General features: G+C 38.7%; 1 protein-coding gene and 1 long non-coding RNA gene across 2 annotated transcripts; one reads left to right on the forward strand and one right to left on the reverse strand.

Moving 5' to 3' along the window:
• Positions 1–348: 348 nt before the first annotated feature.
• LOC139441578 (uncharacterized) lies at positions 349–7,571 on the reverse strand. Its single transcript, XM_071222390.1, has 2 exons — positions 7,431–7,571; positions 349–1,595 (listed from the first exon to the last, which is right to left on the reverse strand). Exon 2 carries the CDS (start codon positions 1,582–1,584, stop codon positions 664–666), a length of 921 nt encoding a protein of 306 aa, XP_071078491.1. The 5' UTR covers positions 1,585–1,595; positions 7,431–7,571; the 3' UTR covers positions 349–663.
• Positions 7,572–12,638: 5,067 nt separating this feature from the next.
• LOC139441597 (uncharacterized) lies at positions 12,639–15,535 on the forward strand. Its single transcript, XR_011651632.1, has 5 exons — positions 12,639–12,713; positions 13,644–13,678; positions 13,972–14,061; positions 14,456–14,561; positions 15,042–15,535. It is a non-coding gene; the product is annotated as an uncharacterized lncRNA (long non-coding RNA).
• Positions 15,536–17,612: the final 2,077 nt, after the last annotated feature.

A 17,612-nucleotide genomic window follows, 5' to 3' on the forward strand; every position in this document is an offset into this window, starting at 1 on the left:
TTCGATTCCCGACAAGGGTACAATGTGTGAAGCCCATTCCTGGTGTCCCCCGCCGTGATATTGCTGGAATATTGCTAAAAGCGGCGTAAAACCATACTCACTCATTTCTGATTGTGTAACAATTTACCTACATATTACGTTATAGACAAACCTTACCTCTAACATTACATCAAAATGAATCACTGCTTGACGATGACATATATGTAACTGTTTCAGTGTTGGTAGGTTGCAATAAGCGACAATATAAATAACATACAACTCAAATTGGATCTCCATGTGTGTGGATAACACACAAATTTGAATTTCAAAATATCTTCTTTATTTTTTAATGTTGTAACAAATGAAAAGATGTAAGCGAATGAATGTTTTTTGTTTGTTCATTGTATTGTTTTGAGTAGCTTATAAAAGGATATTAATGTAAAAGCAGAAAGCACCTCTTATGAAACATTTACACCTGTGAAACTCGCTTTGATTCATGCCAACAATTTGGACTGTTCAATTCGGAGGCACTCAATGGTATTCACATGATAGTATGCAGCCATTCGTACCTTTGCTAACTGGAAAAAATAATATAAATGCATGGTTTAAGTTGGGTGTGAAATGTAACAGGCAACTAAAGAAAGGCTATTGTAACCATGAAAACCATTTGTGAATTGTTCAGCCCTAAAGCTTATGAGTATCTTGACGCGACATGTGTTCTGCTAAGACCTGACTGTCGCTCTGCTTCTTAGGCCTCTTACTCTTGTCGATGGCTTCAGAATGCAGCTTAACTGTTTGTCCCGATAGTTTCATGCCCTCGATGATTCCTGTAGTCGTCAACTTCATGGCGTACTTCTTGTACTCGTCTCCCCGCTCTGTCTCATCCACAACTTCAATCTGCTTCTTTTGTATTTGCTTCTCAAAAATTTGCTGAAGGTCTCCAATTGAAAAGGAAGAAACTAGCTCCTGATCCTTTTTTCGTCTGATGAAGACCGGAGCAGACCCTGACGGCATCCTCATGATCGTCTCAACCCTGAACTTTTTACAAATTTCCTTTTCTGTGAATACTACTTGCGCAGTGCAGTAAGTGTTAGCTTCAACGTTGATATCACTGGTCGTTTCAAATGTCAACGTTTCTTCAAACGTCTGACCGGTAGTTTTAGAGATCTCGAGACGTGTTTCCAGTCCTGCTTCTGCAACTCCAATAGAAAAGTTTGCCGACCCCCCGATGGAAAATCCTGTCTGGAATGTGACGTTCACTGAGGCTGTTCTTGCCCGTTCCATCCTGAATTTATAGATCTGATCCCTGTTCGTGTCATTCTGATAGTCTGTGGATAGGATGGATGTGTTAGGAAGATGGTCCCCATGCTTAGGTCTTGGCGCAGCTTCGGATTTGGATTTCGTGTCTTCAAGCTTAGTAGCCAGGTCTTCAAACTGGTAATAATTCATTGGGACATCAACATCGAAATCTTTTCTTCTGAGGAAGAGTTTTCTCCATAAAGTTGCTTTATCGACGAATTGATCCCATGCCCAGTCCTGTATCTTTTTTTGTACGTCTAAAATTGGGGAGATGTCCTCAACCTTTGATTCACCGCCACAGATCATGGTGACCAGTTCTGAAAAATAAACGATTTTGTGAAAGCAAAACAATTTTACACAAACACACAGGTCATCACGCGAGTGTTTTTTGGAGATTGTAAATATCCTGTATTAGGAATAAACACTATGATTTCAGCTCGTAGTGTTTATTCCTCTCTATACGATTCCAAAACACACGAGCACGATAAACGTGTTATGATTTATTTCAGTCTTAAATTATATCATTGAGAAAAAGTATTCTCACGTCTCACCTGACCATTGCGATGTTTTGTGGAATGTGACTATTAATATAGTATGTCCCAAGCTCAGTGATAAGTCTGACGGACGGTGATAACGAGTGACAAAGTTCCAAACTTATTGTTCGACATTGAATTTCGGTATATAGATAATAATTCTAAAAATTATAACAAACACACGATAGACATAACGATATGATTCAATTAACATTTGATTTTTTGTTATGTTTTGTGTTGTTTAACGTCGCACTCAGCAAAATTTCAGCTTTATGATTGCAGTCTGTAAATAATCGTGTTTGGACCAGACAATCCATGAGTATCGATCCTCGCAATTGGGACCGATGACATGCGTCAACCAAGACAGCAAGACTGACCACCCGATCCCGTTAGCCGCCTATAACGACAAGCATGGATTGCTGAATTATTCTAACCCAGATCTTCACGGGTACAATGAATGTTTGAAGATTTGTTTTGGTTCAAAATTCTGCACGTGAGCAATCTAACGGCTCATCAGTTAGGCCGCCAAAAGGCGACAACAGTACTATGCGAGACTTGTGCAATAGTTTTCGAGGTAGTAAACCCGACATCTTTGTACAAATCTTACTAAAAGTAGTTCCTGCTCCGTGACCTTATATGCATATCTATCGGACCGTGGTCGCATGGATGACACTAACCATTAGGGAGACACGGGTGGCCCAGTCGTCTAAGGCGCCGTGATTCGCTGTGCAGGGTTGTGTCCCTTGGGCACGCCAGAAACCTATGATTGTGGGTTCGAATCCCGTTTCGTCCCGTTTCTAGATTTGCCATCACCATAAGCGTGCTCGTAGGTTTCACCGAAGTGGTAAACGTCTGAGACCTGCATCCCGTCGGGCTTTCCTCCCACATTAAGCTGACACGCCCTGATGTAACTGTAATACTGTTAAAAGCGGCATTAAACCCAACTCACTCACTCACTAATCATTATATGAGAAAATAGGTTTATCAACCCAAACTGGCCTTCACATGAGATATCTATTGTGTGATATCTCGTAATCTCTTCTAGGAGATTTCGTCACGTTTTGTATACCATTTTATGACAAAAGATGTTTATCATCCCATTCTGGCCTACACATGAGGTATCTATTGTGTGAGATGTAAACCATTATGATGTCATCGGTGACCATGATGAGACAATTCAATACCACTATCTTTGCTCTCCAGTGTTAAACAATGTTTCAATATTATAATCAATGCAATTTCGCAGTGGAGAAGACCCATGAAGATCCGGGGTAAAAATAGGTCTTCAGCAACCCATGATTGCCGTAAAAGGCGACTATGCTTGTCGTAAAAGGCGACTAACGGGATCGGGTGGTCAGGCTCGCTGACTTGGTTCATGCATGTCATCGTATCCCAATTGCATGGATCGATGCTCATGATGTCAATCACTGGATTGTCTGGTCCAGACTCGATTATTTACAGACCGCCGTCATATAGCCGGAATATTGCTGAGTGCGGCGTTAAACAACAAACCAACCGACCAACCAACCTGTTCTTTTGAGAGTCAAGATTAATGCTAACAAAGTGTGAGAATCCTTTTGGTTTTTTTCTTACATTGACATGTGTGTAAATATGTTTTACTCTGACCTGAAATGCAAAGTTCTTTGTTTATGTTAAGTGTTTATGGTTCAAAAGATTATATTCATAACGTTTCAGGTAAATGTTTTACATTAAGACCAGAAATGGTTTGCTGGATTATTAGATATTATATTTTAATGCTGACACGATCTTTGAGTATAAGCTTTATACTCCCTTAACAGTTGAATACATTTGCTGAAACCATTAGGGTCTCAGGAGAAAGCGTTGGCTTGTTTCCATTTGCTCACGTTCTATCTTGGCACATATTTGAGATTAATGATAATTATTGTTACTCACCACGGTTGAAATTATTACATTAAATGTAAGGGGTCTTAGGCATGTTCTTGAAAAATCAAATGCAGATATGTATATGTTGCAAGAGACTCAAGTGTCTTAAGTGTAAGTGTTATAAAAGATGAACCTTTTTGGAGACAGCAGTGAGAGAAATAATCACATATATTTTAGTCATTGTACATCAGACAGCCGGGAAACAGCTGTTTTGATTAAAGGGAGACAACTCCAAGTCACTTTTGGGACATTCGATTACCAGGAAAGGTTTGTGATGTTAGAGTGAGTAAGTGAGCTGTGATTAACGTCGCTGTTAACAGTATTCCAGCTATATCACAGTGTGTCAGCTTAATGTGGGAGGAAAGCCCGAAGTGATGCAGGTCTAAGACGTTTACCACTTCGGTGAAACCCACGAGCACGGGTATGATGCTGACAAACCTAGAAACATAATCGGGGCGAACCAGGATTCGAACCCACAATCATAGGTTTCTGGCGTGCCCAAGGGACGCAACTCTGCAGAGCGAATTGCGGCGCCTTAGACGACTGGGTCACCCATGCCTCCGTGATGTTAGGTATTCTGTATGAAGGGTGTACTGAAACAAGTGGTAAATGTGTATGCCCCAAATAATGAACAAATCAGAGAATTGTTTTTTCAAGTTGTTCAAAATGAATTTTGTAAAACTTTTGTGGCAAGAGGTATCATAGTAATTGGTGGAGATTTTAACACTGTTTTCAATCCATCAAAGGATAGATTATATCAGGTTTATCACCAAAAAGAAATGAAAACTTAGATAATCTTATTGTTAAATTCGAGCTTACAGATATATGGAGAGAAAAAGCATCCTCAAAAAAGCAAGTTTACCTGGAGGAAAAATAATACAATACAGTCTAGGATTTCTTAGTTATCAAGTCTGTATGTACCAGATGTATTTTTCAATTATTATTCCAAACATAAAATCAGATCACAAAAGTGTATCATCAGCAATAGATAAAGATAGATACGTTGTTGCTAAGTTTTGGAAAATGAATAACAAATATTTAGCAGATATATGTTAGAAACAAATTTGTGATTCTTTAAACATGTTAAATATATTTTGTCAAAAATTGTCTGCATAATAGGAATGATAATCTGGAAGAGCCATATTTTGAAGCCAAAACTGAAATGGTTTGATGAATGGGAAAATAGAAGGAGTTATTTTTACAGTTTAGAACAAAACAAACAAACAAACAAACAAAAAACAAAGAGAAAAATATTTCAGAGATTGGAGCAGCAAAAAAGAGAATTCTCCAGAAATTGGAAATCTTGTAAGAAGATTTATATTTACGGAATGAAAGGGCCAAAGAATCTGATTTCGTTAACAAAAATGAGGACATTGAAGAAAGAATCAATTGAAGTGCATTTACCAGAACAAGAACTGAAAACAAGCTTGAAAATCTCCAGAATGTGACGGCATATCAACAGCAACTCTATGATTATCTAAAAGCGCCTTGAGGAATTTACAGTATACATTTCAAACTGGAAGGATAAAAGTATCTCAGCGACGTGGAAGAATAACATTGTTGGATAATCAAGGCATAGATCCTTTGCTAATTGAGAACAAGAGATAATTAACTTTGCTTAATGTAGATTATAAGATTATAGCAAAGGCTGTAGCTAATAGATCACACAAGAGGACAGTATCCCGGTCATGTCGAGGGGGCTGTGGGTAACCTGGTGGTTAAAGCGTTGCTGACGTCGAAGACCCCGTGTTTTATTCCCCACATGTATTGCTAAACGCGACGTACACATACACACTCAGTCAGTTATATCAGAACGTCCCAGATTGATTTGATGAGTTATCCAATGTTGATGCAGTTTTGGACGTTCACGGGTACAGTGATGACAAATCTCGAAAATTAATAAGGGCGATCCCGCATTCGACCCCTTCCCCTACAAACCACCCCCCAACCCATCCCCACCACCCTAATACCACCCCACACAACACTCAACCCAACCCACATCACCCTCAAGCCATCCCACAACATCGCGCAACACCCAAACCCCTTCTCACATAAACCTCCACCCCATCCCAAACCACCCAGCCCCACCCGCATTCCACACCACCCCAATAACACCACACGTCACCTCAACCCCATCACCCCAAACCACCCTCAAACCATCCCACACAATCTCTTACCACCCCAACCCCTTCCAACATTGACCCCACACCACTCGCATTTCACACCATCCCAATAACATCCAAATCACACCAACCCAATCCTACACCACCCACACCATCCAGAGCCCATCCCTCACCATCACAACCACATCATACACCACTCAACACCACCTCAACTCCACCCCACACCTCCCTAAACCAAACCACCCAACGCCACCTAAAACCCGTCCCACACCAGCCTAACCACACACCACATCACCCAAACCCCCTCCTACACCACCCAACACCACTTTAAAACAATCCCCCACCACCCTCACCGAAACCCCACACCACATCACCTCAACCCCATCTTACACCACCCAGCACCACTTAAAACCAATCTCCCACCATCCTCACCAAACCCCACACCACATCACCTCAACCCCATCTTTCACCACCCAACACCAATTTAAAACAATCCCCCACCACCCTCACCAAACCCCACACCACATCACCTCAACCCCATCTTTCACCACCCAACACCAATTTAAAACAATCCCCCACCACCCTCACCAAACCCCACACCACATCACCTCAACCCCATCTTTCACCACCCAACACCACTTAAAACCAATCTCCAACCACCCTCACCCAACCCCACACCACATCACCTCAACCCGATCTTACACCACCCAACACCACTTAAAACCAATCCCCCACCACCCTCACCGCAACCCCACACCACATCACCTCAACCCCATCTTACACCACCCAACACCACTTAAAACCAATCCCCCACCACCCTCACCGCAACACCACACTACCCGACACCATCCCTGCTGCATCACACACAAACTCCTGCGATCCCACATCACCCTGCCTCAACCCCACCCAACACCACCATCGGTGCATACAGGAAGGACATACACGCCTCAGGCAACCTTCCAACTACCCTGAATAACAGAGCAGTAACTGCGACGATCACACAGAACTCATGACATGACTATATTGTCGAATTGTTGTGCATCGACCTGTTTATTTAGCGCTCAGCAACGACGGCCTATTTCCCACAAAAGGCTAGCCCTAGATCTGTCACGGTCTATTTCATGTTTCGTTACTAAAGCTCTGAAATGTTATATGACGGTTGATGTCACAAATATTAATATATACAACGTATTAAATTTCATCTTCCTTATAATGATCTGTAGACGATGTGACTTGTGGCGCTCTCACGTCCTTGTATATTCTAAAAATATATCTATAGGTTCACTTGAACTGCAAATATTATTACACCTATGCATCTTTTCCGTGTATAAATCAGGGACTGAAATAGTACTAATGAATCATACTGGTTAATATTAAACGTTACATAAAGCCTACCTTTGTAATACCCGTTTGTTGCTACATATACTATCACCCCGCGCTCATTCAAACAAGACCTGTTCTAACATTAGGTCAACACCACAGTAATAAAATCTCCCATCAAATGTATGCATTGATGAGCTTATAGTGTGTAACAACTCAAGATGCAGCATGCATAATTTACAGAAATACGTCAACAGTATGAAGCTGTTACCTTGAGTGCTGTAGTCGCAAGAAATCGCCTGTCCTCGTTACATGGCGTTGCATCTAGGTCACCGTGACATGCTGGCCCCAGACCTGCTATAGGCTGTAAAGGAATATGAAGCTGCATAAAGTGTGTGGTTGATAGCTGGGCCCTCACTCCACGATCGCTATATCAAAATGTCAATTGTCGTGACACGTGGGTGGGGGTGGGAAGGGATTTTTATTTTATAGAAAACATTATTTTTCCTTTTGAAAGTTAACTTGAATATGAAATGAATAATCTTATTTGACCCCCCTATTTGACAACGGCCTTGCTATTGAACCAAAATCACTTTCCCGGGTTTATTACTTTAGTGGATCATCAATTAAAACGTGTCACTTTCTCCGAGTAAATGCTTATATTTTGCACAAAACCTATTTTTAAAAAAAACAGTACGTGTTTACTCAAAGGATTGTAATTATAGTTCTTTCAACCAATTTGTAAACATCACAGACTGCTGTCTCTTGTGTAATTATAAAATTATGAATAAAAACAACAACAAGTCTCTTGCCTTTTCACAGATTAACAACAAGGGACATGAGTCCTGATAAAATCTCGCTAATGCGGACTATTGTCTTATCCGGATTAACTTTCTGTTCCGCTCATGTCTGCATGTAATGTATATTACTTTATGTTATTTTACATTTTAAATATAATGTATATTTTACAGTCAGAATCTATTTTAAAATTCTACAACGAAGAGAAAAAATATTTTATATGGCTAGTGACGGGTAGTTTATTTTATACATCCCTTTACACTAATACATTTATGCTGTACGTACTGTGATATATTTTAAGTTTCTCGTAACCCTTAACGGATGGCTCACTTATAAATACGTACTGTTTTATTATGTACAATTTTTTTATAGGTGAGACTTAATTATAATCTGTCTGTCTGGTTTAAGGGGGCAGTCGGGTAGCCTAGTGGTTAAAGAGTTCGCTCGTCATGCCGAAAACCCGGGTTCGATTCCCGACATGGGTACAATGTATGGAGCCCTTTCTGGTGTCCCCCGTGGTGATATTGGTGGAATATTGCGAAAAGCTGCGTAAAACAATACTCACTCACTCACACTGGTTTAAGACCTATTGTAATGTTGATCTTCACGAATCCCACGCTCTGTGAACAGCCAATTGAACACTTATTGTTGACAGGTGATTGCGATGATCAGTACAGTTTGCCACGGCGGGCAATCAATGAATGGGCTTCACGTGTGTAAGCATACGGCGAGGAAGCCAACTCTTTAACCCTGAATCTGCCCTGCCGCCCTTTCGTTGATTAAAACATGGACACAGGAAACCTGCAGATACTCGTCTCAGTCCAACATTGCCCCGGTCAACACTGGTAGAATCCATATCGGAACTATAGTCCTCGACACTTGATGATTGGTTTGTTGTTTAACGCCGCACTCAGCAATATTCCAGCTATATGACGGCGGTCTGTAAATAATCGAGTCTGGACCAGACAATCCAGTGATTGATATCATGAGCATGGATCCACGCAATTGGGATCGATGACATGCGTCAACCAAGTCAGCGAGCCTGACCACCCGATCCCGTTAGTCGCCTCTTACGACAAGCATAGTCTACTTTTACGGCAATCATGGGTTGCTGAAGACCTATTCTAGCTGGGAATCTTCACGGGTCTTGAAAAAGAATCACGAAATATTGCGATGATTAATGGACGAAAATAGGTATATGTGTGCTAATACTGTACTAATAGAGTGAAAACGAGCAATTCGTCGATAAGGGAATATTACAATGTGTCACTGGGTCATATCCTGGTTTCGGTTTCTTGATACCTCCGCTCGCCGATTTATTTCCGACACCGTTCGGCAAAGTCCGGCGGTCGGTGTTGTACAGTGTCATTCAAAGCTGGAGAATTACTGACCCCAATATTTTTAACTCTTGTGATTTAATCGCACATTCTTATCATGTATCGACTTGATGTTTGTTATCCCCCATATGTTCGCTACCTTATTCATGTGTTGAATTTTTTTTTTTTTGAAGGTATGATTTTCAACACATGAGGGGAATTTACATGTACTCGTAGATATTTCCCATGTATTTATTACCCGTGAAGATTCCGGGGTAGAATAGGTCTTCAGCAACCCATGCTTGCCGTAAAAGGCGACTATGCATGTGGTAAGAGGCGACTAACGGAATCGGGCGGTCAGGCTCGCTAACTTGGTAAATGCATGTCATCGATCCCAATTGCGTGGATCGATGCTCAAAATATCAATCACTGGATTGTCTGGTCCAGACTCGATTATTTTCAGAGCGCCGTTATATAGCTGGAATATTGCTGAGTGCGGCGTTAATCAACAAACAAACCACCCAACCAATTAGAAACACACCTTGGCTAAACGCCCCAGACTATTGTATTCCCCGGCTGTCCAGGAGAGATTGGCCTCTTCGAGGTCCGCGCGCAGTATATTTAAACTTTGTTGAGATCTTGTGTCTTGATCCCCAGGCTTCGTTAGAGATCGTTAACGATTGGCATGCTACTGGGTGGTTGCGCGAAAATCAGATGTCGTAAATAAGTCATGAAGTGGCACTTTGGATCTAGTGCTGACTTACTCTGGTTGTAGTTAGCTCAACCTAGTAGCTAGGGTTTGCAATACTCAGTTTTTCTAGTATTCCGTGGATAAGCTGATTGTCTAGCTTTTTGGGTTTTTTAGAATTTTCTTGCTCATGCATGACATCGTATCCCAATTGCGTGAATCGATGCTCATGATGTCGATCACTGGATTGTCAGACTCGATTATTTACATACTGCGTTAAACAAACAAACAAACAAACAAAACAAATAATTTTGGAAATTTTAAGTTCTTTCCGATTATCACCCTTTTTTAAAGAGTACAAAAAGGTGAAAGTAATGTACTTAAAATGAGTAAAGTTAGTTTTCGATTGCAATGTCAAATTGTAATCTGTTTCTTTGCGTCTATAGTGGTTCCCGATTTTGAAACGTGACACTTAATATTTGTGCTTAGAGTAGGATGTTTGCGTACAGATTGTACATGTTCCCCATCAACCAGTGCGTTCTAGAAATGGCGCAGTAGATCACGGGATATCAGTACAGGCTTGGTATGATTGTATATCTAACTGTGAGTGATAAGTCAACAGACAAGACTGATTGGTCGTCCAGTGTCTGACTGTCAGCAGTAAAAATAGATGTCCCGGGGTGTTAAAAAATTGGTATCCCTCCTGGTTAAATGGTGAAATGTGCAAGTTAATATTTGTATACATATGATCGTACTATTTAGCTGTGTGATTATTTGCACTTGGTCAGACCGACTCCTACATCATCTCAAATACAGATAGTTGTAAATTTAGAACACTACAAAGTTTGCCAATTGTTAGATTATTGCCTTTGCAAAATTGTTCATATCAAAATATAGACAAAATACTCTTAAATATTCGCCTTTTTTAAACTTCAGAAGTCGTTATTCAAATATTCAGTATTCAAAGAGGATATTGTATCGATATTTTATTTCATTACTCAGTTATCTTACAAAATGTAGTTAATTAATTAACACCACATTAAAATATATTTAATCACCACATAAAGTAGAAATATAGGCAATTGTTGCAAGTCAAACGAAGAGCATGTGACTTACTGCTGAAGCTGTTCATGTGTGGCAGTTACAGGTTTTGTCTAACTGTCAACTAACCAGTAATATACCAGTAGTATATAGTGTATATAATACATAGTGTAGTTAGTATTATTAGTATTAATATTAGCATTAGTTATTTGTGTCAGTATTAGTATATAGTGTAAATAATACATACTGTAGTTAGTATTAGCATTAGTATAATTATTAATATTAGTATTTAATATTAGTATTTAGTATTAGTATTTAGTATTAGTTTGCAGTATGGGTTTTAGGGATTTTAATGAAGATTTGATACAACTCCTTTTAACTTAGTTATGCTTGGGTCAGTCACTACCCTATCAGCTCCTTTGTGTCAGTCAGGGCAAATGTTCTGGTTGAGTGGTTGACCCTATTGTTTTCCTTAGGGTCAGCTTTGCATGCTTTTTAACCCTCACTTGCACCTCAGTCACTACACTGACAAGTCACTGACAGACAACAGCAAGTGGACACATTTTAAAGATCTTGTAAAGTCAAGGTATGTTTCCAATTTAATACTCAATCATATATAAATCTATCTTTTCATAAATAAGATTATATAAATAGGTGTACGTTAAATAAGGTATTTGTTATGATGTGTGTGAGTTAGTCAATGTCTGATTCTCCTGGACAGAGTGTTGTTTGACTATGTTTATGAGGCTTTTTTCATATATGTGTTAAATGTATTGTAAGTGTGTGGACATTTATGATAGTTTTATGATGTTTAGTAATTTATTGTGTTTTATGGTAGTGCTGTGTTCAGATCTGTAAATATGTATAAACAATAGCACTGATTTGATAATAATGTCCACACGCGCAAGAGCATTGTGTAAGGAAGCTAGTTTTATTGTACATTTAGAATAACTTCCATATTTATAGGTACTTTGATGTCACTGTAGCCCTGACCATGTAGTCGTGACAGACTAAAGTGTCACCTACACCTAGAGGCCATACTTCTGGTATGTTTACTAATCACCACATGTAAATATATTATTATTATTATTATGATGTTTATCTATTGATCACGTTTTACACCACCTAAGAAGTATTTTGATTTGATGTATGCATATACTATATGTATGTATAATGTAATTCTAATGATCTAGCATGTTAGGACGTATACATATCCTCTATATATGTATAATGTAATCCTGATGAAGCATCATGTTCTCATTTTAATTGTCATGATTTACAAGATTCTTATTGAGTGTTATTGTGCATTTCAGGGTGTGAAAGAAAGGTTATACCACTCGTCATCTAATAAACGAATCACACCCGTAGCTGTGTTTTTGACATCATTTATCGATGCACACACATAATTCTGCTACACATGTATATGCATTCCAGGACTTTTGATGACATGTTACTTTCTAAATGGTATGGTCACGTGGTATAACAAAATTAAAATGACCTTCATATAACCTGAGACGACAACGTCATCAAACATGAGTGATATTTAGTCCACACGACAGAGCTAATTTTAGAAAATGACGAGGTTCTTATAATGAAGACCAATAGGATTTTAGTAACAAACATAAAACGACACCCAGGTAACACGTTGAAGGAAGTTGTCGAGCAGAGCGCCGGGACTTTCGTTGACGGATTACGTTGGACTATCTCTGATGTAAGTTTAGAAAACAAATACACGTTTGAATTCTTTGGTCCCTTAAACATTGTTTACGGATTTAGAAATGTTATGAAAATGATGTTCTCACATTTTCAATAATGTATTAATGTAAATCCTCTCTAATCAAAATGTTTGATATGATATAAACATATTGTGGTATGAATCGTAGTATAACAATGTAATCAAGTTTAATATGCATCAATAATTGTTGATTTCTTTTGCTTTAAACTACGCAATAAATCGCAAGCGCTTTTTCTGAAATCTTGAAAAAACGTTTTCAACGGTGGAAGTACTCAGTACCTATGTTTCTGAAATTAAGTTAACTTCAGGGATAAAAAAAATCCTTACTTTCAAAATGACCTCACCACAAGTAATTTTGAATCTCTAAGCAATTGAAAAAGTTGTTTGAACTTGGGTTTGACGGAATGCAGAAGAACATTTCATGCGATTGGTTTGTCAATTGCCGTTGCGTTAAATAAGCATGACAATAAGCATTACAAATATGTTTCACAAGAACTCCTGATAAATTCAGCTGATTTCATTGGAATAAATCAATGATCTGTATGTTGTTGTTTTCGTCTTGTCTTTTTCGCTGACACACTTGTGGACAAGACAAATACCCTTTTTTCCTATGGCGTTTGTACATTCACGTCATATCCAATGCAACGTTATCGAATAATCATTGTTACAGTTACAAGCAATAATACTCGTGACCTTGTGAGTGAGTGAATGAGTATTGTTTTATGCCTCTTTTAGCAATATTCCAGCAATATCATTATGGGGACACTAGAAGTAAGCTTAACACATTGTAGAGAATCGAACACGGGTCTTCGATGTGACGAGAGAACGCTTTAACCAAAAGGCTACCCCACCAAACTTATCGCCTTATGTCGATATTTAGATGATCTTGGTTCTTATTTCTTGCAGATATCATCGTTTGTCATCAATGGAGCCTGTAAATGGTAACGTTGTCATACCTTTTATTTCAATCGAATAGATCTCCATATGTTATCTTAATTGCATTATTGTAATATCTGTTCAATTTAAGAACTAAAATAATGCTGTCTTTGATAGTCATTTAAAAGTGATTATCATCATCAGGCGAAGGAGTCAGTGTATACTCCGAAACGTTGTGTTCCTCATAAGAAATAAGTTGACATCCATAAATTCTCTTTCTTATAATAATCCCAAACATTTTCTGTAGTTGTAGTTGTCAGGTTAATGTATTGCTAACACATGTTCTGCAACTACTCAGTTCAATGTGCTAGAGGAAGGAACTCTCGGACTTGCACTACGATTTGAAAGGAATTACGGATGCCTCCTGGAACATTGTTCCCAGTGATGGGCAAGGTTTAAGTTGGTTTCCTATGTTAAAAACACAACAAAGAGTAAAGCTATGTTGTAACATTGTATAAACATAAGTGGATGCTAGTGTTTCTTATAATTATTTGTTCCATTGGTGGGCACATCTGGTTTCATTACTATTTGAGAGTGATACTTCAGCACATGCACATGATATAGTCAGAATCGTACAATGGACTCTGCTTTTAGATTGCAAAAAAAAGGGTATAGTCGCTATTATTTGTAAGATCTTCTTGATCTCGTTGAGCATATTACCCCAGTTCATGTTCATCTCCTAATGTTTCGCTCAGAACAGTTACAATGTTGGGTTTTGGAACTAGAAACAGAACAGATAATTAGAATTGAATTATATAATTTCTTACTTTTCGTATTTTTAGGCAATATGTAGCCCGATTTGAGGCGACTGCTGGTGGTCATATATATGGCAACACATCAAACCCTTTTCCGGCCCGTATCAAAAACATTATGGAGAATGTCAGCAAGGTTTGTAGATAAGCACACAATGCACTTAATTCTCATAGACAAGGAAGTGGAGTTACTATTAGGAATGATAATTTTCTTTCGCGTTTTATTTTTATTGGTGTTCTTCCAATATTAACTGAAGTTTTTAAGAATTTGATTACGGCTTTTTACACAAATTAGGCACATCGGCTTAAACGTGTATTCCTCCATAAATGCAATGAAACATTGAAGTTCATGCTTAAGTAAGTCGACAACACGAACGCAGTTTTAATCACAACAACATAAAAGTATAGACAATGATACAAATATATATAGTTCAGCGCAATAATGTACCAACGTTCTTAAATTTTTCGAAACATAAACACATGTGAAATAGCTATGTCATAAAAAGCAATGTTTGTATTACTGTAACAAACATGTTGTTGGCTAATATTGCTCAAAAGTCTGTTTATTGCGCTGTTTCTTATCCATTTAATTATTGTCCGAATGGTTTATTTTCAGAAAACAACCAGCAAAGACTTTCAAGTGAAGATCAAGACATCCAGCGATGAGATTGGAAGTTACTTTCGTTGTTAGACTACAATGAAAATACACACATTAATCATAATTAACGCTTGGCAAAATGAACGCTACACGCCTCATCTTGAAAGTACGTAGTGTTCCTGTTGATCGTGCCTGTCTGGACTTTTGTTTGAGTATGGATATTTGTTTTGCTATTACATAAAAGCATTTTTTTTTCTCTGGATATTGGACTAAAACATTTAAATGTCGTCGAAATGACTTTACCTCCTCCCATGATTGCGTAGATCCAAATGAAACATGTGTGCTGACTGCGTTGAGGACTACCAATGTATCGATCTGTATGATCATACAGGTTCCCCTAAACCAAATAAGAATCAGTTGCTCGATTTCGTAGAGTGTGCATTTAAAGAAACTGGCAGCTGTGATTGGATTTTGTTGTGTAAGACTAATTGCTGTCAAATATAGTAATTAAATAATTAAAACCGATCATGTATTTCAATATTTAGTCTTGTTCTCCATTGCTTATGCTGATAGTGTCCAAGGACATTTTCAGATTTGTGACATCTGGTGCAGATCTGGGGTTGGTGAAAAGTTAGCCTCCTGTACTCGAAAATGGAGCTGAATAGTATTCCAGTTATATCAGGGCGGGTCAGGTTGTTTTTGGAGGTCTTGTGGACGTTTTGTTGAAACCCACGAGCACGGGTATGGTGCTGACAAACCAAGAAGCATTATAGCGCGAACCTGGATTCGAACCTACGATCATAGGTTTCTGGCGTGCCAATGGAACACGACCAATTTCTGCGCCTTAGACGACTGGGGTACCTGTGAGCCTACTGTTTTTGTTAGTAACTTGTTGTGATGTATTCACGTATAGTCATGTATAGAGGTATACACGTTACGTTGTGGTAGACTAATGGGACCGGGTGGTCAGGCTCGCTGACTTGGTTGATGTCTGTGATCTTATCCCAGTTACCTAGATCGATGCTCATGATATCAATCACTGGATTGTTTGGACTCGATTATTTCCAAACCGTCATATAGCTTGAATATTGTTGAGTGCAGCATTAAGCAACAAACAAACATGTTACATTGAATCCAATTCTCCAAATCCAAGTCTCTGCAGCATTGTGTTGACTTATCGATTGTTGGTGATATGTTAAACAAAAGCACATGCAAACAATGTGAATTGGTTTACATTTAGCATTGTTATTCAGTTTAAACATAATTTTTCATATTCTTACCAATTATGTATTTGCCTTGAATTCGACGCTGGTTGTTAATATACAAAAAAAAGCACATCAGGGCAATTTTGTTAGTTTTCCTTCCTTAATTTCCTCCGATAATTTTACTTAAAGACACGAATGACATTTGTTGTTTGTTTATTCGTTTGTTGTTTAACACCACACTCAGCAATATTCCAGTTATATGACGGAGGCTCTAAATAATATAGGCTGAACAGGACAATCCAGTGATTGATTTTGCGAATAACTTATCACGCGGTCGGGGTACGACGATCACAATCAACCAAGTCACCAAACCAGACCAGCAGTTCATTTGCCTTTATCGAGGTTCTCGTCTTTAAGACTATGAAGCGGAACACTGTTTACTTGTACTTGGAATAGTTTCATGGGCGTTTCCATACACTTACGCAATATAATGCAAGTGCTTTCTAGGAATAACACACTAGCTTTTTGTACATTAAGTGAGTGAGTGAGTGAGTTTTGATTTTACATCACATAGGCAGTATTTCAGCCATATCGTGACGATGTACATTAAGAGTACGGGATATTTGAACAGTGATGTAACGCAAGGCATGATATGTTTCTACCTGGGTGGAGTGTAGTAGTTATTGATCAGCTGTGACACACAAAGTGAACAGTCGACGATTGACTTACCGTACATTGATTGTGCTCAGCAGTAGAAATAGATGTCCCGTGGTACTATTCATATCTCTGCTGGTTTGAATAGTGAAATACACACATTAACAATTGTCCACGTATGATCGAAATTTAGCTCTGTGGTTGTATGCACTGGGTTAGACCGACACATACAAACACGTACTAAAGATCCGTCTTTCTGGGAGCTATGAGTTTGACAGATGTTTCAAACATAATTCTTGACAGTAAAGACAGTTAACATCAACTACAATTATGACAAACGTATTGAACTTAAATACAACAGTCTGTGCTTGAAAATACTGTTACTGCTGAACGTTACTATCAAACACGAAGACACTTCAAGATGTATTATTTATGTTTTGAACCAGTGCTTTCTATGTTGACGTTCGAACAAACATATTGTGCCTGATTATTTCAGTTCATTGTCCTCCAGGTAAAAAGCAGACCACGCTTTACTGCACAATAAACGCATTCCAGATTCGTTGGTATATAGTCCATAACGCGATATACATCATGGTTGTGTAAAAGATTGAGAGTTGACATTATAAACTAGAAGTGAATTAAAGTGACTGTTTACATCACAGTAGCTACCGGCCCGTGAAGATCCGTGCTTGAACAGGCCTTCAGCTACCCAGGCTTGCCGTAAGGGGCG

This window comes from Haliotis cracherodii, unplaced genomic scaffold, assembly GCF_022045235.1.
Source record: "Haliotis cracherodii isolate W230 unplaced genomic scaffold, xgHalCrac1.p SCAF_41, whole genome shotgun sequence".
Taxonomy (NCBI): Eukaryota; Metazoa; Mollusca; class Gastropoda; order Lepetellida; family Haliotidae; genus Haliotis; species Haliotis cracherodii.